The 23,062-nt window shown below is 37.7% G+C and overlaps 2 protein-coding genes across 5 annotated transcripts in view; one reads left to right on the plus strand and one right to left on the minus strand.

Moving 5' to 3' along the window:
• The window catches only part of LOC136804336 (huntingtin-like), a 143,199-nt gene extending 130,420 nt beyond the window's left edge, over positions 1 to 12,779 (minus strand). For 3 of the 4 annotated variants that reach the window (XM_067061047.1, XM_067061046.1, XM_067061044.1), the window contains exons 1-16: positions 12,584 to 12,779; positions 11,852 to 11,935; positions 11,464 to 11,584; positions 11,208 to 11,267; positions 10,986 to 11,065; positions 10,621 to 10,759; positions 9,979 to 10,120; positions 9,367 to 9,563; positions 8,867 to 9,038; positions 7,814 to 8,051; positions 6,560 to 6,690; positions 5,258 to 5,794; positions 3,821 to 4,017; positions 2,924 to 3,123; positions 2,288 to 2,471; positions 1,707 to 2,030 (exon numbers count right to left, since the gene is read on the minus strand). In XM_067061047.1, coding sequence (XP_066917148.1) covers positions 1,707 to 2,030; positions 2,288 to 2,471; positions 2,924 to 3,123; positions 3,821 to 4,017; positions 5,258 to 5,794; positions 6,560 to 6,690; positions 7,814 to 8,051; positions 8,867 to 9,038; positions 9,367 to 9,563; positions 9,979 to 10,120; positions 10,621 to 10,759; positions 10,986 to 11,065; positions 11,208 to 11,267; positions 11,464 to 11,584; positions 11,852 to 11,935; positions 12,584 to 12,720 — 2,943 coding nt within the window. In that variant the 5' untranslated portion in view covers positions 12,721 to 12,779. Of the gene's footprint in view, positions 1 to 1,706; positions 2,031 to 2,287; positions 2,472 to 2,923; positions 3,124 to 3,820; positions 4,018 to 5,257; positions 5,795 to 6,559; positions 6,696 to 7,813; positions 8,052 to 8,866; positions 9,039 to 9,366; positions 9,564 to 9,978; positions 10,121 to 10,620; positions 10,760 to 10,985; positions 11,066 to 11,207; positions 11,268 to 11,463; positions 11,585 to 11,851; positions 11,936 to 12,583 lie in introns of all 4 variants that reach the window. The other variant, XM_067061045.1, reaches the window with a different exon arrangement.
• A 9,207-nt stretch (positions 12,780 to 21,986) lies between these two features.
• On the plus strand, positions 21,987 to 22,787 carry LOC136804410 (craniofacial development protein 2-like). The gene has a single exon (XM_067061121.1). It carries the CDS (start codon positions 21,987 to 21,989, stop codon positions 22,785 to 22,787), a length of 801 nt encoding a protein of 266 aa, XP_066917222.1.
• Positions 22,788 to 23,062: the final 275 nt, after the last annotated feature.

The following is a 23,062-nucleotide window of genomic DNA, read 5'->3' on the forward strand; positions in this document are numbered from 1 at the left end:
AAACATCTCAACATCTCGCCATGGAAACCCTATGAACAATACCTTTAATCGGCAGTACTCTTAACCCTTTGAGCATATTCCTATTCTTTTAGGGAAGCAACTTGGGGGAGAGGGCTCAAGGCCCCCTTAAAATCTCAAGATTGACAAGTTGCATGACCTTGAAATTTCGACCATAAGTAGATATGAATCATTGAAGATGATTAACAAAATTTTGGTTCGGCCACCTGCCTGGTTGGTATTTTACAGACCAGAATGTAAAATTGACCAAAATCATGTAAATCAATGATTGTGATCGACTCGTTGATTTGACTGAAATTTGTTCCTGAAGGCTTTGTCAAATAAAAAAAGACTAGTAACAGAAAGAATTCGTTCCCATGAGTATTTGGTACATTTCAGACCGGTCTGTAAAATACACCTTGACCACCTGCCGGAACTCAGGAATTAATGGGGCTTTTGACTTGAAATTTTCACCAGTGATAGATATTGACCATTTAAGACAGTGTGCAAAATCTAGATTTAGTCATGTAAGCGGTTGATATTTTACAGACCGGTCCGTATTTTACCTAAAATGCTCACTTTCAGTATAATCACTTGTTCGATTTTGCTGAAATTTTGGGTGTAAGCTTGTATTATCAATACCTAACACTTATCAAAATTACAAGTCAATTGCATTTTCCAATCACTAGATACAGTATCCTAGGGATGTTTAGGCAAAAAGAGCAATTTTAAGCCGGTTTTTTCGTAAAAAAATTTCTTAAAAATGCGGACGTCAGCATAAGAGACATCGTTCATTTCTGAAGGACTTATTCAACCAAAAGAAACAAAAATGACCCCATTTTGGGGATTTAGTCTTCAAGATGATACAAGTCAGTTTTTGTCAATAAGGAACAGAATGATTTTTCAAATTTTTCGGCTCTTTGCCAAAATGACCTTACCCCCTTTTCCCCCAGCTTTATCAGCCTTGCAAAAACTGGTTTTGAAGTCAAAAGACACCATATAATGAGAAATTAAACTAAAACCAAATTAACTACTTGTCAAGGTCAACAAAGACCGCCTCCGGACTATCACATAGGACTGACAACACGCTTAAAGCCCATTCGTTTTAAAATGCACGCTTTTCTTTGCTACTGTACTATGTGAATACCCATCACAAGGGAATTATTATGATGTGGGTTGGGGGGTACCAGCGGGTCTGTGACAGAAGGGTGTTAGAATAAAAGAGTGCACATTTCAAGGGAATGGACTTAAGTTCACTATGGTGACGGTGCAAATAAGCTGTTCATTGGAGAACACCCTTTTTTCTACGTATCTATACACCTTGATAGGGTTAACCCTTCAGACCCGAATGACGTACATGAACGTCCAAGATTAGCTCATATACCAAGACTCAGACTTAAGGCCATATAGCTCCTGACCACTTGATTTAAAATGGCATAAACCTAATGTTTTTAGAAAGAGTATAAAAATACCTTTCCAATGGTACCAAAACCATTGCCAAGCTACAAGCTTTAACACTATTTTAAAATTTTGGGTTCAAAAAATTTTTTACAGACATCTGATGATTGTATGTCTATTATGAAACTTTAACTCAAACTGTAACATTGATTGCTAGAAAGATTATATTTCATGAGAGGAAAATCAAAGCTCTTAATCAGAATTATGATGGATCTTCTTCCATGATGCAATAGGGAATTATTGTAATATACCTTTAGTGCATCTTGGTGTGCTTGTAGGTCCAACATCATCCATCCAGCCGACATGATATCCAAAGTTGTGCTCAAAATACCACACGTGCTTTTACCGTCCTCCGTTGCTGCAAAATCCAATTTCCGTGGCACGAGTGGCAACGACGGAGCCGGACTTGTCTTTAGTAAACCGGTAAATGTTCGTTCACGTATGGCTTGTTGGTTCTCATTCACTTTCTTGTGTTTTGATGAGGACGCACCGGAGGGAAGGATTTCCCAAGCGTATGGGTATTTAGAGGGAGGATAGACTTCTGACAGAACGTAAAAACAGTGAATACATCCATGCTATAAAAAAATTATAAAGGAAAACAATGATGATAAATCGAACGTTCAGCCCACAATTAAATTTTTGAAATACCTTATTACACGAATTTTACTAGTCATTTTATTACGCAAAACTAAAACCTTTAAAATGACTAAAAAAAGCATAAATCTTTGTGCACGTATAGGTGGAAAGTTAAAAGTTAGATTTGGAGCTATAGAAAACAAGGTAACCACGCTAACGAAGTTAGCTCGATAAAATAATTGAATGCTTAACTTACGATCATAAACTTGCTGACAGATGTGATTTGTAATTCGAAAATCTTCCTCAAGACAGCAGCCAGGTTACAACTGATCATTTCGAACTTGTCATTGGTTGATTGGTCGTTCGTGTTATCGATCAAAGCAGCACACATGAGTAGATCTTGAGGTGTAGTGTTGCTGTAAAATAGTCTCGGGATAGTCCTAGATAAATGAAAAGGAGGTAAAATCATGGACAAAATATTTGAGACAAAGGCTTTTCGCGTTCAAATACCACAAATCGCAGTATAAAATTGATCAGTTGCTACTTAAAAGGTATAAGAAAGAAACAGACGCCGAAACTAGTGATATGTGAGGACTTTATTCGCCTAATTTAAAGAAACTGCCATCGAACTACGGCTTCCGAAAGCGCCTTTTGTGCAATCTGTCAGTTGTCCATTACTGCACAGATGTTTAGTAGTTTTAGAGCAATGGCTTCTAAAGCCTGAGGTACACTTTGAAGAGTTGCATATTCAATACTTAAGGACTCCATAGGATTTGTGAATTCATTTCTGAATCACTTATACTGATCTTCTCGATGTTGAAAAAACGAGCAAGGAATATTACATCTACGTGAATAAATTCATTTGAAAGCAATGGATGAATATATAACATACTTGGCAATGGAGTTAGCAGCCGCTTGGCGTACTCTGATATCTTCGTCACCAAGGAGATGAGTCAACACGTGGACAACTTGTTGTTGAATGTTGATGTATTTCTTGTTCAGCGTTGATAGGTGTTTGTATGTTATCCAGTGTGGCTCGATGATTTGTAACAGTTTGTAGTCCAGTTGATGAAACGTGTCCAGAATTTCAGTCTATATTAATATGAAAGAGCCAAAAACAATTTTATCAGAGAAAAACCTTTGTGTTGTTTTAAAAGAACATAACATAACATGTCATTGACAAAACAAAAATCAAAACAAACATGGCTATTATTTAGATCTTTTGATTTTTTTTTTCAAATAAGTTTTGATATGTTCCATTTTACGACATAGTCGAACGTGCGCAACGCACTGGTGGGCTCAACTTCAGTGGCTTGAAATTATTCATAGGCCCAACTGTAGACCCCCAGATATTCACCCAATGAACAAGTGTGCCAAATTTCAGCCAAATCCGACAAATTTTGAGATCTCCAGGCTGCCCCAAAGCTTTAGCCTCGTTTTGGTGAAAAACTCGTCCCAGCCCCAACAATCAAAGTTTTTGAAAAAGAAAAAAGCACACCCAGATATTCACCCAAGGAACAAGTGTGCCAAATTTCAGCCAAATCTGACAATTTTTGACGTCTCCAGGCTGCCCAAAAGTTTTAGCCTCGATTTGGCGAAAAACTCGTCCCCTCAACTGAAGTTGAGAATTATTACCAGCCCTGGCGTCGATAGATCGAACTGACGTCATCATTAATGCGATGACAAAATAGACATGAAATGGCACTGGGGTCAACTCAAGTCTACATAATCTCTCAATGGAAGTGTTAGGGTTGATAGGGTTGTATTATATTCCATCCTGGAAACTTACTTTGACCAACCAATAAGAGCAATCATACAGGCCGATCATCTGTTGTACTAAATCGTATGCTAAGATGTTATGATCACTACCGAGCAATCCCAAGATGCAATGTCTTGCTGCATGACAATTCTGTTTGATGGTGACAGCAGACTCATCTTTGAACAGATCACCAATGATATCCAACGCATCCATCAAATCAATGGGTTCTGGAGAAAGATAGAGAGAAAATAAAGATTTCGATGAAGACAGAAAACATATTTCGTCCCAGCAACCGAAAATAAAGATCTGAATTTCATCAACCTTAACTGGTTCAAGTATGAGTAATCCACTCTTTGATAGCGACCGTAGTATATTGGTAGAGCATCCGGCTACGGTGCGCAAGGTTGTGGGTTCAACCCCCAGCCGGGTCATACCAAAAATTCCCAAAATGGTACTTGATGCCTCTCTGCTTGATGCTCAGCAATCAAGAAAAGGATCAAGAGAGCAATCCAGCAATCCAGGGAGAAAGAGTGGCGCCCTCCCCAACCTTCGGGTAGACAACTATCGAAAGCAGAGCCTTTGGGTCGCACCCGACTGCGGACGCAGACTTACTTACATATAGCCCGGGGTCCACTTAAAGCTTTTTTATAGACTAGATGGCGCGATTAAGTGGCCCGGTAGTATATGGTAATATGCTTTTGCCTAGGCGGACTGTAAAACAGTCCGCCAAATTTTTGTTGTTTTTGCTAGGTAAACAAGCTAGATGCTGAATGGACCTACCTGATGATGAAAGTTAAATAGCAATGCGAGGAGAAAAATGAAAAAAATCAGTCAGAAAACATAGCGTTTAGCGAAAATTCATAACGCAAAAAATTCATCATTGATTGATGATTGGGGCAGAGGAAAGGGTTGTAGGGAAAAAATAAATAGAAAGTTCTGGTCGCAAAAATCGGTTTTATTGACAATTGAATCATGCTTGATGGTGAGCATTGTTATCAACAATGTTTTTGTGTGAAAAAACATAGAAATATAAGGAAAAAATCCAATGAAAATCTGCAGAAAATTTTTTTTCTCAAAAATCGGACTCGGCCATGTTTTGGGCATTGTTAATACGCATCTTTGAGCAAAAAATCAGAAATAACTAATGATGAAATCTCGAGAAAATGCCAAAAAAAACAGTTTTTCCGGCATGAAAATCGGGCTTTTTCGATAAAATATTATTACCATACCAATGATTCTACCAACCCAGCCACAATCAATTTGACTTACGCCGGCCAAACAGAACGAAAAACAAAGTAAGGCCTTTATGTAGAAAGATTCTTAGTATAGAGATGCTCTGTTTGTGATTTTTCCATTTGTTCTAAACTTTTAAGGTAAGAGATTAAGTCGCTCACTCACGTCTTTCAACAAATAGGCGTGTTGCCTAAAATTTGCAAAGTGTCATTTTTACTGATAAAGTTTACGTACCTGTTTCATATTTAGCTGACATCTTTGAATTCCAATGGGTGAACTGACCAACCGAGAATCTCATTGCAGCTTGTATGAAGTGACCAATGACAGCAGAAACCGATCCTTTGATTTGTGGATCTTCGTGATTCTTTAACACAAACACATCCCTCACAAGTTGTCGGCTGGACCCTTCCGTTTGCAGTTCTTTCGGTAACACTCTAGCTAACAATGCTTCTGGGAAGAGATTCAAAGCCGAACCGATGCAATGTAACGCCAGAGATTTGACACTAACTCTTGTGCTCGAGTCTGGTAACACTTTACCAGGCTGACCAGAGAGTAGGAAAGAGCATAACAATCGTACGCAATTTAAGAGTGGAACGCCAGTGCAAGCAACAGCATCAATGTTGAATTGTCTCTCCACAACAGCTTGGACGACTGTGCTACAGAATGACTCGTTACGAAAAATCTCATCCATACTGGTTTGGCTACTCGTCTCTTCTTGAATGTCGAGGAAAGCACTTTCTAAGCGGTCCCTTTTCGCACCCAGCGGATCACCTTTAAAAAAATTAATCAAAATGACATGTTTTATATTTTGAGTAACTGCACCAGATAGCTTCTTATAAGATAATACAAGTGGGCCCCTCTCTTGGAGATTCAGCTTTAGCTATTATTTGAGATATTTCCAAATCATGCTCAAAGCGAGGTTTCCACCTAATTCTACTTTATACTAGGCTACGTCATTATCTTCATTCGTTTCGAGCGTAAAACTCCCATTCTTCGGGATACGAGCACTGCTCTTATTTCGAATATTGAAATTCTCCGGATAAATCGCATGCGCTCTGAGGTTTTAATGAAACAATAAAGAGTTTCGAAACCTAGGCCAATCAGCTGTATTTGAACATTCCTTCATTTGAAATCTCTATTAATAAACATCTTTCGTGAAAGTTGTCTATTATCTTTAAACTTATCAATAAGAAATTTCTGGTGGGGTTACTAGTGGCCGCCTAGCAGTGCCTATAGACAAAGAGTAAGGCCTAAAAGCCTGGAGCTTTCTATTGTGTAGACTAACTTTATGCTGAATACTTTTTAAACATCGATGACCTCTTTTAGTCCCCTACTAAGTAAGCCTTAGTATTCGTTGCATTTTTCGTGGGACGCAACCGCATATTGTTAGTTGGTAAGTAGATTTTTGAGAAATACAATTAATAATAAAAAAAATTAATAAAAAAAAAAATGACTCTTTGTCAATCGTAATCTGGGTAAAATAGCTATCCCTGTAACAAGGATTTTTTTGGGAGCTATGAAAAAGGTTCTTTTCACCTTCAATTTCGACCATGCTTCCATTGGTGTATGTTCTGGGCAATTTAAGTCCTTCTTCATTTTCTTGGTCCATTTCAGAATCGTCTTCAATAACTTCTGTTGATGGTGAAAGTGTTTCCGTTTCACTATTGCTAACCTAAAGAATGTATATAATAACGAAAATGAAACAGATATAGAAGAACTTTCGACTACTATTTAGTGGTTAAGGTGGGTATTTTTTTGCTTCCTTTGGAAAATGGACTTTATATAATTTGTTTGGATTTAGTTTATTTTTAAGTAAGGCTACTTTCAACACTTTACTAAGACACAGACGAGACTGAGGAGCTTTGAAATCAGATTATTTTGTTCAAATCGAGAAATGGGAAATGTCAAAATGTAAATGAAAAGGTAAAATAATAGGTGATGTGGTCAACGTTGAAATGTATAAGAATACTCGCTCACCGATTTCACTACAATAATCTGATTTAGGTGGCGTGGGTCTAAATTAATAACCACTAGGGCTGGACTTAAAAAATTGTTGGTTTGCCGTCACCCGACCGACCCTACCTTAAAACCTGCCGACCCAAAAAACTTTATTGCCATTTTCAAAGAAGAATTTTTTTTTCTTCAAAAACTTCAAACAATCAAATCATAACTCGTATCTTGTCTGTCTCAAGCATGAGAATCGTGAATTCCCTGCTAGCTCTTCTGTTTTCCATTCAAAATTACCTAAATGTAAACAAACTGTTTTAACGAAAATTTCATAAATCGTCAAAATAAAATAAATTTCCGACCGACCGACCGACCGACCGACCGACCGACCGACCGAACGACGACCGACCGACCGACCGACCGACCGACGCGACCGACCGACGACCGACCGACCGACCGACCGACCGACCGACCGACCGACCGACCGACCGACCGACCGACCGACCGACCGACCGACCGACCGACCGACCGACGACCGACCGACCGACCGACCGACCGACCGACCGACCGACCGACCGACCGACCGACCGACCGACCGACCGACGACCGACCGACCGACCGACCACCGACCGACCGACCGACCGACCGACCGACCGACCGACCCGACCGACCGACCGACCGACCGACGACCGACCGACCGACCGACCGACCGACCGACCGACCGACCGACCGACCGACCGACAAAATCTAGGGTCGGGTGACGGCAAACTAACAATTTTTTTAAGTCCAGCCTAGGTTGATGTATGCTGACCAAAATTTCACATTCACACGTTTTTGCTTCACCTCACCTGGACTGAAGGAATTTTGGGTATAGCAGAGAAGACAGGCGTTGTTGCTTGTTGCTGGCTACCCTCGCTGATTCCTGATTCTCCGCCCAAAGAAAGATCCAAGCTCACAGCATCACTCTTGTCTCTTAAATCTGTTGTTGAAACAGAAGCCAGGGAGAGAGATGAGAGACTTTGTACTTCACTGGCCATTCCAGAGTCAGTGGTCTCACTTGGTGCTGGTGAATCGGTTCGACCTAGAGAATGATGAAGTAACCATTTAAAACCAGACATTGGGCTCTTCCAGAAAATGTACATGGGGGCGGAGGATATAGTGTCCAGGGGTTAGTGAAAAATCTACAAATTTGCCTTGTCAGGGGGGTAAAATCGCTCTGTTTGGTGGTAATTTTTCTCTGTTTGAGGGTAATTTTGAATGTCAGGGGGGTCAACTGATGCTTGTCAGAGGGGGTTAGACCAAAAGTCATGATGTCCGGGGGTAAATTTCAAAAAAATGTTATATCCTCCACCCCCCCCATATTTAGGGGAAATGAATCCCAATAGATTTATTTAAATTTGTAATTTGAAATTCAAAATAAGACAAGAAGCCGAAGCAGTATGAAGGACCAGCGACATAGCTATGATTATCTATACCACACGTTATAAGCATTGAGTTTCAAGCCCGAAGGGCTAGAGGTCAATCTCTTTGGTAGGATTTGAAGCCAACAAATCCTACCAAAGTTGCGCGGCCTTGAGCGACCCGCCTGGTTTTTACACAAATGACAGATTGAAACTAAAATTTACCGCTTAATTTCGAAAAATATATCACTCGAAAACAAAGGAATTGCTAGATTCAATCCGTCATCAAAAATACGGCGCATATTTTAAGGCTTCAATTTTTCTTGCCTGAGAAAGGTTAGAGATTGACCTCTAGCCCTTCGGGCTTGAAACTCAATGATTATAAGGTGTTGATTCTACAAAAATGAACTTGAATTGACAAAGCACTGTTTCCTCAAAAACAGCAACACACTAATGAAAGAACCAAATGCTAAGTCAAACGAAATTTCAATATTACCTTGTTCAGTGTTCAGGTCACCAGTAATCGTTGGAGCAATACCAGTGGAGGACAATAAAATCTCCAACAAAGGTTTAGCTTGACATTGCAACACTTGGTATAGGTTCTCCAGAGCTGCAGTCACCACGTTGTGATCTTTATGTTTGGTGCAAAACATTGTCACTTCGTAAATCTATATCAAGATTCAATCGAAATTTTTAAACACAATAAGATGAATTATTTTAACCATAAAAAAGTAAAATTTGTAGATTTTGACTATGGACTTCCTGTATTATCCAGATTTGAATCTTTCAGTAGCAACAGTGACAAGTTCAATAACACTTAGTAAAATTATAAACATAACAATTAAAACATTCCGATCAGGATAATAAAATAAAAGGATTTAAAAACAAGTCACATCAATTCAATTAAAAATAAGAATTTTATGTAGGATCGAATGAAATGTAAATACTTTTTAAACTCAGTTTGAATTTAAAATGATGTTGCAAAAAAAATAATACCTGCAAATATTGCTTTTTCTCCAGAATTGCTTCCCCGCTTTTAGTAGGACTGAGTGGTGTTTTCTTTGATCCAAAACTTCCTTTGATGCCATGCTTTGAATGGTCACTGTCCAAGTGAGGAACTATGTTACGGAAACTTAGCAACACTCCAAGTATAGTGTGTACAGGTAGACTGTCAGTCAATGGAGTTATCATACCTGAAAAATAGAATAGCAAAGTAGATAATAAAGCACAATGAATATGTATTAATCGATGACATATTTTTAAAGTTGTTTTGAATGTTTTGGTTCATCAACCAGGTGAGATGGTCAGAGCTTGGCGTGTTAAAGAATGGATGATCCGTTATGAGATGACTATTAAACTCCACTAACAATAATAACACTACCAAGAGTAAGCAAGGAAGTAAATCAAAACCAATAAAATAGATAGAAAAATGAGGAGATGAAGATAGTGCCTAAGAATATGCAAGAACTGTCTGGCTTAGGAAAAATATTGGTGTTCCACAATTTCATTGTTAATCTGAATTCATATTATTCTAGAAGTAGACTGAATAATACCTTTCCATGAAAACCTGTTAAATAGTTTAAATGCACTTTTAACAAATATACTAACCCAACAGCATATTAACAAGCCAACCATAGAAGAAAAGGGGTTTTCGAGAATATTGGCATAGACTGTTAAGTGAAGAAGATGATGTTCTTCTTTGCACTGCTGATGTGGCCCTCAAATTTGGTAAAAAGGATTTCAACAATATCTGAACAAAAGAGAAAAACGTTAATTGAACATAAAATAAACCTCAAAAAACCATCTTTATTGCTGATTCCAAAGCCATGAAACCGATTTTAAATTTAGTGGTATTTTGAAACTTAATGATGTTTGAAGAATGGGTCTTAAGTACATTGGCTTTAAGTGTGCACTGATCTTCATTTTCAGCTTATCATTTTTTAACCAATGTTTCAATTTTGTGAAATTATGTATCGTCGAAAAAATAGTTAAGAGCACTATAATTTTAGATAGAGAAAAACAATTCAAAAAATTAATAATGAACGGTATACAAAATAGAAGAATTAATGTTAGAATTGAAGCATTGGTTGGAAGAAGAAAACAAAGATTAGTACACACTTAATAAAGTGAATGGACTTTAATTACTGGTTGATATCTTTATAGTTTTCAGAAACTTAAATGCCTGTTTAAGACGAAAAACATAACACAGGAGCATGCAAATGAAACAAATCCATGAAAACAACATCTTACCTTGACATCAGCTTCAGTCATGAACGGCCCCAGAACAGGAATGACTTTTGACAACAAAGTACCAAGACTTTCTTGAATGGAATCATCATTCCTCTTTGCTATCTTCACAATGCATGGAAGCAAATTTGCAACGTAAGGTCTGGAACAAGAAAAAGAAGTGTATATATGGACTGAGCCATGGACTGAAACTACAACCAGAGAACAACTGGTATCTTGCTTGATTTTTAGCTGTTAGGGGAGACATAGATTACTTAAAATAAACCGATAGTGGAAGCAAATTTGTAATATAATTCTGAAAAAACAAAAAACAAAAAACATTGCAAAGAAAAAGGTCAAATAATTATGAAATTGACGAGGATGCGTACCTGCGTTTGTGAGCTCTTATCAAGTGACTTGTGTCCCCGAATCTTTGCATGGCTGCTCTCAATGATCTCGAAGATCCATTCTACAAAATAAAAGGAATCAAAAAAAGACTTGAGAAAGATGTAACATCTTTATTCAACCATTAATCAAATTCTTTTGAAATCAAATTTCGTATTCTTTTTTTAGGAATTCTAGAAATTTTTAAGAAAATGGTGTATACCTACCTTCTTAATTTCTTTGTAGAGTTCAACTTGGATCCTTCCAATATTTGAATCAAGGAAAGCCTATTAAAAAAACATTGTTACAGTTTTAATAAAGCCCTATGGGTGCTTTCAGGGTTGGGGAAAATATCACAATCTACTCAATGCTCAGAAGTATTAGAGTTTGAAATCTGCAAAAATACAGATTTGTTCAAAAATTAACCAATTAACCTTTGAGATAGAATACTCTATGAGGTTTTGTATAGAGACTACCAACTACCTTCATAATTTTATTGATGGATTCACCAGCAACAAGACGAACGTCTGCCTCATTATCATCACAAGAGACAAGCAACAACTCCATTGCAAGTGTTAACAACCTTGGAAACTCATTGATGTCTCTAAATTAAAATATTTCATAGGTACAATATTTTACCAACCAATGAGCCACTACATTACAAGGTTTTAGTTAATTGGTATATGTTTTTGAATTTTAGCAAATTGAAATATATATTGAAAAGCTCTACTTGTGTATGGGGCACTGTATTGACATTTGTTTCCTACTCGTTAATTGATGTACATAAAGGAGATTTATGCCAATTTGTTTATCGACAAATAAACTTATCTGTACAGATCTGTAATCTATTGTAAGTTTTCCATTCTCTTACTTGACTGTTTGCATGGGTAAATAATCTGAGATGACATTGCAGAAGTTGATTCTCTCTCGAATGGTGAGTTGTGAATCTTTTTTCCTAAAACAAATTTTACAAAAGTTACATTCATTAAAACTTGTTTGATATTGACGTTGCCTCAAAAACTCTATACCATCATGGCCCTCACAGGCTGCATCATTTGAAAATTTCAGGCGTGTGGTCAATCACACTCCTAAAACCTTAATTTTAGTAATTTAGGCGTGTGATAAGGAGTGCTATGCACAACTTTCAGTTGTGAAACTTACTTTATGGGGTGTGATTGATCGCACTCCTCAGACATTTTAGGTGTGTGTGGAGGTGTGCGCGTGCTATCGCACGCCTCAAATGGTGCAGCCTGCCCTCATCAATAGGAGCTCTTTAATCATTAGTTAATGCTTCCAATGGCTTTTCAAAGTTGTCAGAAATGAAAATATCAATATGGGCAGTATTATTTGAGGTGTGTGATAGCAAACACGTCAAAGCACTATATATAATATCTATCAAGAGTGGGACATCACTGTAAATGAATCATGACATTCTATCAAACACCCAAATTCAAAAGCTTTTAAAAGTTTTGGGAATGTTATTCAGGACAGCCTTGGATAAATTTTCGTCCAGAGAGTTTTCAATTACAAATACAAGCATTTTAACCAATTCATAATTTTGAACTTTTCATAATATAACATTATTAAAAGACAATATTCTTACTTTGGATTTGGTGATGAAGTTGTTTCATTTCCCTCTGCTACTGCAACAGATTTTTGTGCCAAGTTTACAGCATGAGTAGATTCTTGCAAATAATGGCTCCTCAGAGCTTCAAATGCTTTTACTATTTTATCAGCCATTTTGATAAATTAAAACAACAAGCCTGTCATTTTTTATCCACCTTTATAAGACTCTAATAAAAATTAAAAAAAATTTTAAGGCACTTTGAATTATCCTTTCTACAAAAAAACAACACCAAAAGTTAAATTAGGTTTGGGAGGTAAATAAAAACAAATTAACATTTAAAAGGCACCTCCCTTAAAGTATTGAAACTTTAATGTTGTCAGCCTGAACATACAATTAGTCTAAATGTTGATAGTTTTTGTAGATGTATCTTTGTATTCTTGTGTCACCTTTCTTTTCTGAGCTCTAGCTCTACATTTTTCTGTTTGTTTTGAGTAAAGGACACTGTCAAATCAAATGTACAAGAAATGGCCGTTTTTGCACCATTTTTAGACAGACAGAATATGGCAGACCGCGCAGTGGGTTTTCCTTATATAATATTTTAGAAACGAAGAAAGATATGAAAATGCAGATCTTTTTAGAAGAAAGCTGAGTAAATTCTCATTAGTTTTAAAAAAGATTTGATGATCTTAGCTACTTTCTATGGTAAGAAATTTCACCCCAAACTTTATTTTACTAAAATTGCAAATTTGTTACCGTGTGCGGCGCGACCCTTTGGCCACCCTAGCTTATAGTGCATACCGTCAACTGCTCTAACTTGGGACGATTGGTCGAAACATGGGACTGTTGATATCTGGCAGTTAGTCACACTAGGAAATCAAGCTTTCAGAAAAAACAACATCAGTCATATCTACAGGATGTACATTTGCAACAACAAGGATGAGAGTTACCTGAATCAAGTTCAAGTTCCAAAGACAATTAATTAAAACTTGAAAACTTAAAATGAGACAAAATGACCGATTGCGAACGTGCAGCAGCCAGAGTATCAACCAACCAAATTTTGTTATTCAATTCCCGAGACAACACAATTTTTAAAGGCCTTGTTTATACGCTAAAGTAAAAATAATTCCGCACATCTAAATGGGTCAGTGTTTGAGGTCCAGCAAAATTTCCAGGAAATGGTCTATCCGGCGGTGCGCGGATCTAGGTAGGTTCCGCCTCCCCCATAGATCTTTTTCTTGGGAAGTTGCTCTTCAAATTAGTTTTCAAGGTCGACTTGGCTCAAATTTTTTCATCTATGGCTCAAATTTTAGGCAATTTCTCATAGTTCTTGAGAATGTTAATTTCATTAAAAAGCGTTAGGTTATTTTTTCATGAATCCCTCTAGAAGTTTGGCGGTGCATTCTTTGCTTGCGAGTCAAGTAAACGATATAGCGCTTTCGCAGCATTAATCTTTGATATGCATTTCGGCGGGACGCTAGTGTGACTAACTGTCTGGCCTGTATTTTCACTTACTGTTAAATCTCTTTGACAACAAATTTGTTTTGATAACCTCACCAAGTTTATCAATCATACTTTCTGTCATTATTACATGTCACGATAACTTTCACTGTTAGCGCGCCCTTTTTACAATACACCTTTCCCGTACCGTCAACTGCTCTAACTTGGGACGGTAATTCAGCCACCATTTCACCGAATGTCCAAAGTCATTTGATTTGAGTTAATGAACGGCGTACAGGTATATGGACCCCAAAAACCATGGTACCCCAAAAAGCATTAGGATGAAAAACATTCCTATTTTGGAGAGCCCTGATATCGTAGGGCTGTGTTTTAATAACAATTTATTCAGAAATATTTTCATTTTAGGAAATTACAGCCCTGTTCATAAAAAAAGTACAGTCCAAATATTTCAAAATTTTAACACTAGGGTCACTGGATTCATAAATCAGGAGACTAAGTTTGCAAACCTAGGATAAAAATCAACCATCAAGGTATATCTTTTCAATTGTTAAAGTTTGCTTGCAAAGAATTCTTTGTGAATCTCACAATTTTGTCATAAAGATGGGCCTATCACAGTGTGGTTTTTGGGGTACACTCAGATTATGAAAATGACATTTCAAGAATATGTATGTAAATAACTTTGAATAGTCAATAATCATGACAAGCACTTTCTTATTAATAATAAGGTTATTATATACTTCCGTTCATTTTGGAAACAATTGCAAAACGTTCCTTTATCAATAAGTACTCTGGGATGTTCATTTTGTTTCATTTCATAGGGATTGCTTCCAAGACCAATGTCTGGAAGGTGCTGAGGGGTATCTTCAAGAGTTGTGCTTGGGCCTATCTTAGGCTTCAAACATCGAATTTCTACTTTATCAACATCACTGTCTTCTTCAATCAAAAACCTTCGACAAATTTTGCCTACAAAAAATTATGTCTTACGTTTGGTCTGGAAACAGCAAGCATAACATTTGCCTATGATATCTACCTCTTTGACTGGAGGCTTGATGGTCTTCCAAACATTTTGCATATCAGAAAGAGCCTACTCCTCTGGATCACTGTTTTCCTTGTCTTCAATTGTTTCATCTGTTTCATATGTTTGTTCATATGTTTCATCATCTTTCTTTGGACATACTTTCATCACTGTCATCAAACAACCTTGAAACCTTTTTGATGAACTGTAATGGGATTTAGCTGGAAGGATCACCACCGGTTTGTGACCATTTACCTTGCAACTTACTTTGCTACACATTCTTACAAATGGAACTGAATGGAACATTGCTTGAGACCAATAGCCAAGCATTTTTCATTGGAGCATGTGCATCTGTCCATGCACTTGAGAAAATCAACTTTATTTTCCTCTTTTTGGTTAGCTTTTTTATTCTTGGCTTTTTCTGCTTCTGTCTTCTTTTCTTTGATGACTTTGACTTGTGAAGCAACATCTTTGGCTCTCATCCATAAACATTTGTTACCCTAACTGATTTCCTTTCAGTCGATGGCTTGACTTTCCTCACACTTAACAAACCAGGTACCTCCTCTGAAGCAATGCTTTTTTCACCAAGTTCCCTTAGTAAGCTTTGTGCCTGTTCAAACTTATCCTTCTAATATTCAGCCAAATTCTTTCTTTTATTGGGTGATACAATCAAGCCAGGAGATGTTTCTATTCTATTCTTTTTTTTTCTATTCTATTTGGTTGAGTTGCAGGAGGCTTTAGAGGCCTATTCTCGCAACTATAGACGCTTACTAATGAGCGTCCCGTCAGCACCTTGAACTGACTACCCAATTCCCCTCACATGGCATGGGTTGACCCGGGCGAAGGAACGTTCACTTGCCAAGTGAACTGCCGTGAGTGGGAATCGAACCCTGGCCTCCTGCACAGAAGCCAAGGTCGACTACCACTATACCACGGCTTCAGCAAGCTTTGAATTTGATTATGATGATGAACCAGCTGACGAACCAGCTGACGAACCAGCTGACGAACCAGCCTCCTCATTTAACAGGTTACTTCCTCTTTCAAATTTGTCCTCTTGCATGTACTCAACATTTTAATGCTGTTGTAGTGACTCCAACACGCTTTGAGCATTTCACAAGGGTTTCCCGAGGTGCCCATTTATTCCAGATCCTAGATAAAATCAGCATGAAGGATAGTTTCCAGTGTTCAAAGCAGCCTGACCTCTCATCCCATTTTCAATGCAAAACTGGACTGCCTCCTCTATTTGCTTATTTTTCAAGTTTGTCTTTTTTCTAGCTACATTTGCTTCATCCCTTGTTGTTTGCTTTTTCACTCTTAATCTAAACTTTGGCTTCATTGTGTTGTCTATCTTTTTTAATAGTATTTTAACTAAAAAAGAAACTGTAAACTTGAGATAACTCAAAAAATAGATCAAGAAAACTATCTAAAAAGGAATAGTTTATGACAAACAGTCCCAAAATGTACATGGAAACATTGGCTACATATATTCTTTTGAGTTTTATCGCTCAAATTATTGAAATTCCAAAAAGCTAATGTGGGTTTTGGGGTACACATGATGTGGTTTATGTAGTACATTAGGTGGTTACTCAAAGCTTAAGTTTGCAACTACATTATGCATGGCTAATGAATTAAGTAGAGGATCAGGTGCAAAAAATCAATGCTCTATGTTGATTCCACTGTGCGCAGCGACCATATTTGTGCGTGTGGGTTTTGGGGTACATAGGGTAAAAATATGAAATCTTTGAAACATTGCTGACTCTACTGCGTGGCCCGCGCGGGCCCGCGCAGTTTCGGACCATATTCGGGCCAGATTTTCGAAAACTTGCTACGACCGCGCGTGTAATTTCAGGACCCAATATATTTTAGCAAACAAATTTAAAAATCTTCATCTTTATTCAAATATATATTGTTGGGTGGAGAGTCTTCATTTAAGACGCTCACTATTTGCATTATGCATTGCTCGCTGCTCGCAGTTTGAGCACTCTTGTGACTCCACAATGCAATCCACAAAATGTGTAACCGTACATCATGTGCCCAAGTTCAGGAGTTGCCATAAAGCCATTATGGTAATAACCGGAAGGGCACATTGCTATACATTGTATTGTTCAAATATAAAGTTAATCATCTATTTTCCAATTAAGTTAGGAAAATTATTAAAAAGAATGATTTGAATCTTACATAATATGGTCTTCTTTTTATTCTTTATCCCGTTCCCTTTTCTCGTGGTCTTCTCCTATTCGAAGCAGAATTTTTCTGGATATTTTTTTGTACTGTTATACAACTTTGCGAGGCCCGGAATTCCCGAGTTATTTTTTCCGAGTTAAAAAAACCGAGTTACGAAAAAACCAAGTTATCCCGAGTTATGACGTCATTTTTGGAATTTAGTGACGTCATTTTATATTTCATAACTCGGTTTGTATTGCTTACTTTAACTTTCCGAGTTATTTTCCATTTTTTAACTCAGGAATTTTTGCTTTCTTTAACTTTCCGAGTTATTTATCATTTTTTAATTCGGTAATTTTTTCTTCCTTTAACTTTCCGAGTTATTTTTGAATTTTTAACTCAGGAATTTTTGCTTCCTTTAGCTTTCCGAGTTATTTTTCTTCATAAAAAAACACCAGCTTTAATCTATTGATCGAAACCACAAGCACAAAATAACTCGGAAAGCTAAAGGAAGCAAAAATTCCCGAGTTAAAAAAAAAAGAAAATAACTCGGAAAGCTAAAGGAAGCAAAAATTCCTGAGTTAAAAATTCAAAAACTTTGTGAATCAAACTGACTGGTATTTGGAACTTTGAATTTGTCTAATGAAAATATTTAACAATGGATGAAGATAAACCAGGAAAGGTAAATAAAATTAAATTCTACTACTTAAATACATGGCCCGAACATGGTCCCAACAAAATGTTCGGGCCGATTCAATAATACTTTTTTGTGGCCCGAGCATGGTCCGAACAGGCCCGAACATGTTCGGGCCATGCCGTGGGTCGTCTGAATCTTTGGAGAAGAAATAAAATAAATGATACCTATCAGGAAGAGTTTATATTTACCAAAACTTTGAGTATACAAAATAACAATATTACACCTAAGCCTATTAGAATTTTATAGCCGTCCACTTTTTACTGTAGTTTTTAGGGTCCATATACCTGTATTAAAAAATACACGATTTCTCTTTCGCACCAGAGTAGGCTTTTTTTAAATCAAAATATGAAAATATCCGTAGGAAATATTGGGAAAATTGTAAAATACTTTCCTATAGCAGCCTGTCGTTCTTTTAAAAACCACATGTAGTTAATTCCCGTGATAAAACGAAGGGGAATGAATCGCTGGGTGGTACAGTCACTTTCGGTCGGGGTTGTGGACAGCGAAATATGTCATTTTTTATGAAATTTCTCGCTCTTTTTGTCTATTTTTAGTAATGCACAGGATTCTTTAGATTAGATAAAACCCCCTCATAGGCAAAAACTACTCCTGACTGTTCTTCTCTTGTTTATAACGTTTGTCAGTGTCCCCGGCCCGGTCAGCCGGTGTGTGAATAAAATGGCAAACAAATTTAGTGAAAAAAATTTAAGTCCAGACCCCCGCGCTCGATAGGATCGATCATCGGAACGGCTCGATGACGGATCGATATGTGATCGATGGATTACTTATCGATCCGGATAGGAGATCGATCAAAGATTCAGCCATTAAAAAGTCTTGAGTATCGATCCTTCGTTGATCCATTATCGAGCTAGTATTTCAATCGAGTATATCGATTCGTCATCGATCGTTAATCGATCGCTAATCGATTCGTCATCGATCTTTAATCGATTCTTCATCGATCGTTAATCGATTCGTCATCGACGTTAATCGAGTATGCATCGATTATAAATCGATTATCCATCGATTATAAATCGATTATAAATCGATTATAAATCGATTATGTATCGATCATACATCGAGCCCGTAAATTAATTAGCGGGCAACCTCGATCCCTGCGTATTATCAGCTTTTTGATTCTTACTGATAGCGCTAGATAATACCCTGGCATTGGCTGGTTTTCGAACGCGAAAGATTACGTAATTCAAAAACTCTCTGGCGTCCATAAGTAACGTAAATAAAGCCTGGGATACACGGGGACGAGGTTGATTGGCGGGTTGGGGACGCTTATTATATTAGGTACCATATCGGCCATTTTTAAGCCGGCCCCCTCCGCTTTTTTAATTCGGAGCTAGGGCTCAGGCGAAATTCCGTAATCTAAACCTTCCAGCAGATGTTGAAAGTTTCCCCGACCTTTCCCCAGAGCTTTCTTAGCGTGTCGAAAGAAAATTTCTACATCGGGTGCCAGATAAGTACCGATAAGTAAATCCGGTTTGACGCCATTAGATCGATATGGATCGATTATTCAATATAAAAAAACGGTCGATATTTTTATTCCAAGCCTTATTTGCTACCCTGAGTATCCAGAGGCCAAGTTTTCAAAGAGAAAATATTAACGAATTTATTCGAGCTGTGATACTCACGGTATTTATTGGTTTATTTGCATTGAAGCAAATTTGAGCTTTTTAATCTTGAGATATCCTAAGAAGGTCCTAAACCTATGTTAAGTACAGGGGAGCAGAAGGGGGGGCGTACAAGGTTTGCGATTTCCGAAATACCGAATGATTTTGCCAAAATTTCCGAAATTCCGTAAAAAAAAACTTGCAATTCCGATACCGATTTTTTGGGGTATTTTTCTCCGTTTTGACTAATTATTCATCAAATTTGATTTTTCATGTATGAATTCCGGAAAAGCAGGATAAAAACTTTATAATACCAAAATTTTGAAGCAAAAATTCATGGATTTGCGATGCCGAAATAACTTCAGAATTCCAAAATACCGAAGGGATTTTGCCTGATTTCCGAAATTCCGAAGAAAAAAGGGTCGATTTCCGCAATTCCGAAATACCGTACGCCCCCCACAGCAGACAGCGGCGGAAATTTTCAAAATATCTGTGTTTTTTTTCAGGAGTAGGAATTTTGGAGTAAAATCCAGGAGCCAGCAAGCTAATTTCTAAGCACTTCAAAAAAATCTAGGAAGGAGTAGGAAATACCTTTTAATTAACAAGCGAAGAAATTTTGGCGGAGGAAACAAAATTTTCGAAAGAAATTTTTTCTCTCTTTTTTCAGCTAAAATATTGAATTGAAGGAAGTTAATTTTTATGTGAAAAAACAAAGAAATATTTGGAAAAAGTCAAATGAAAATCTGCAAAAGGGGCGATTTCCGGCATAATTCCGGCATTTTCGACCGGAAATTTTCTCAGAAATCCGACTCAGCCACATTTTGGGCATTATGCTAATAGTTAATACGCATCTTTATGGAAAACAGTTTTTCCGGCATTTTTCGAAAATGGAACTCCGTCCCTTTTTGGGAATCACCATTTTGCATCACTGTGCAAAAAATCAGAAGAAACTAATGAGCCCCATTCCGAGAAAAGCTGATAACAGACGGAATGAACGAACGAACATAGACTAGCAAGCGTCTGTCTTTCCTTGGACACAGGAACGTGGGAATAGTGCTTATAATAAAGAGTTCTTATAAAAAATAGAAATTGCCGTGGAGAGTGGATTGGAAAGTTGATTTCAAGAAGAATTTCAACGACTAGAAGCTACTTCCCTCAAAAAACGTTGTGTAATTTTACAACTTTTTTTAGGTTTTTGAGAATCCATCCAACTTTTTTGACTAAATGATATTTCATAGTAACATTGAACATGGGAACATGGGTCCATTTGTTTCTTACCTCAAAACTTCCATTTTTGCCATCTTTTCCCCAAATGCCACCATCGTGTGAAACAAATGGAAACCGTGTTAAAAATGGCAAAAGTCTACCATTTTGCGAACTCTTAGTTACGTCAATAATGGCCGCATAAATTATGTCGGAAATATAAACAAACTAACAAGAAAACGAAAGTGAAACGCATCGTAATTATGCATTCGATTATTGCCGCCATTTACAATAACATTCTTCCACTTTTGACCCAGAATGCAGAAACAAATGCGAATTTCTTTTTGCTTGGAAAAGCTTGGCAAACTTCCACTTTTGACACAAAGAACACAAATGACCAATGTATATTAAGGTGGTAAAAATGTAAGTATTTTTCAACACTTTTGAACACATTTTGATGAAACAAATGGGAAAAAGGTGGCAAAAGTGGCATAAGAGACATAAATGGTGATGAAACAAATGGACCCCATATAAATAAATGAGCATTTCTAAAAACGCAATAAACAGAAAGAAAAATAAATGCAATCCCGCACGGGTCAGACATACAGATATCTGTATGTCTCTCCTTACGATTTTAGGTGAAGAAAAAAAGGCGTTGAATATTTAATTATGTTTACATTATTTGATTGACAGTTTTATTATAAGGTTATAAGTAATAACCGACTAGTTTACTAGTCTAATAAGATCGAAATAGTCAAAAATCGGAAATATCGAAATAGTCAAAAAGGAAGAATATAAAAAGTCCACTTTTGGCCATCCCCAACCCCGACCGAAAAGTGACTGAAGCACCCCTACCGATTCATTCCTAATTGTTTATCACGGGAATTAACCAGTACATGTGGGTTAAGGGATAGCAGAGGAGTAGTACTTTTTCGAGATGGTCTTCTGTGGCGTCCTCGACTGGTCTCCCTGCTCCCAGCACTGTGTGAAGCGTCTCTACAGCACTTTTTGCACCTCAAGCCTCTCCACAGTGAATGACCGTCTGTGCGTGGTGAAAAGCCACATCCTTCTCGAGGTAACCCTGTTAATATGCATGGGCATAGACGAAACACAGCGGATCTTGAGGAGTAAACCTTGAAATAAATAATCCTTCTGCCCTAATCAAGGCAGAGTACCCACCAAGGACCCCAACATCTGGTTCTTCCCCCCAATCAGTGAGCTGTAGGACCAATCATCCACTTCTTACCGTAGACAGGGGATCCAAAATAATGTCTACTCAAACCTATGATTACGACAACTGCAAATAATCCAAACCTCGATGCGATGGGAGCTCGTACTTGTCGAAATGACCTCATGAAGCAACAGCGGGAAACCGAAAGGACCACTGCGGCCGATCGTACACGCATACCCATTCGCGAACCTATCATTCTTTCCACATACAACGTACGCACCCTGTATAAAACAGGTAAATTTCAACAACTTTGTAGCGGCGGTATTGACGCAGGCGTCAACATCGCCGGAATCCAAGAGCATCGTCTCCACTCTACTGATCCAATATCTCAAAAATGGTCAGATGATAAAAACTGGCTCTTCTTCTATAACTCTGCATCCCAATCTCGAGTTGGAGGAGTTGGTCTTCTTGTATCCAAAAACTTTGTTAAGTGTGTTACTGGATCTAAATTCATATCCGATCGTATTATCTCTGTGACTTTCAACGGAAATCCACGTCTTGTTATCACAGTCGCTTATGCTCCCACCGAAGGAGCTGATACTGATCTAAAGGATATTTTTTACGGGGATCTCAACAATCACACCTCAAATGACACCAAACGCCATGACATACACATTGTTCTCGGTGACTTTAATGCAAGACTCGGCAAAGATAGCCATGAATTCGCCCCGAGTAGTATTGGTACCACCCTTATGCATGATGAAACAAATGATAATGGCGAGAGACTCATAGAGTATTGTCTAGGATCAAACCCACGCACAATCACACTTTCCTCAACCAGTCTCGCGGTTGTGGACTTGGAGGCATCCTTCTGGCACCCACGCCCAGCTCGACCACATACTTATCAGCAGTAAATGGAGAAACTCTCTGAGAAACTGTAGAGCTTACAACACTGTAGAGGTCGACTCTGATCATCGAATCCTCAGTGCTACTGTTAAAGTCAGCCTTAGAACGACAAAAGGAAAATCCCTCGCAAGACAAAAATACAACTGGAAGAAACTTGAGTCCTTAGAAGTCAAAAGAGAGTTTGTTGCGGCCATGATAACATTGGCCTCAAGAGACTTGTCATATTATGACGTATGTTGTTTTGGTAGCTATATTCCCATTTGGGAATTAGCGTATGATATCG

The sequence above is a fragment of the Clytia hemisphaerica genome, unplaced genomic scaffold (assembly GCF_902728285.1).
Source record: "Clytia hemisphaerica strain Z4C2 unplaced genomic scaffold, Clytia hemisphaerica genome assembly, whole genome shotgun sequence".
Taxonomy (NCBI): domain Eukaryota; kingdom Metazoa; phylum Cnidaria; class Hydrozoa; order Leptothecata; family Clytiidae; genus Clytia; species Clytia hemisphaerica.

What these genes read in the sequence shown, in the direction of transcription:
- LOC136804410 (XM_067061121.1), top strand. Translation starts at nt 21,987, where the DNA reads ATGATTACGACAACTGCAAATAATCCAAACCTCGATGCGATGGGAGCT.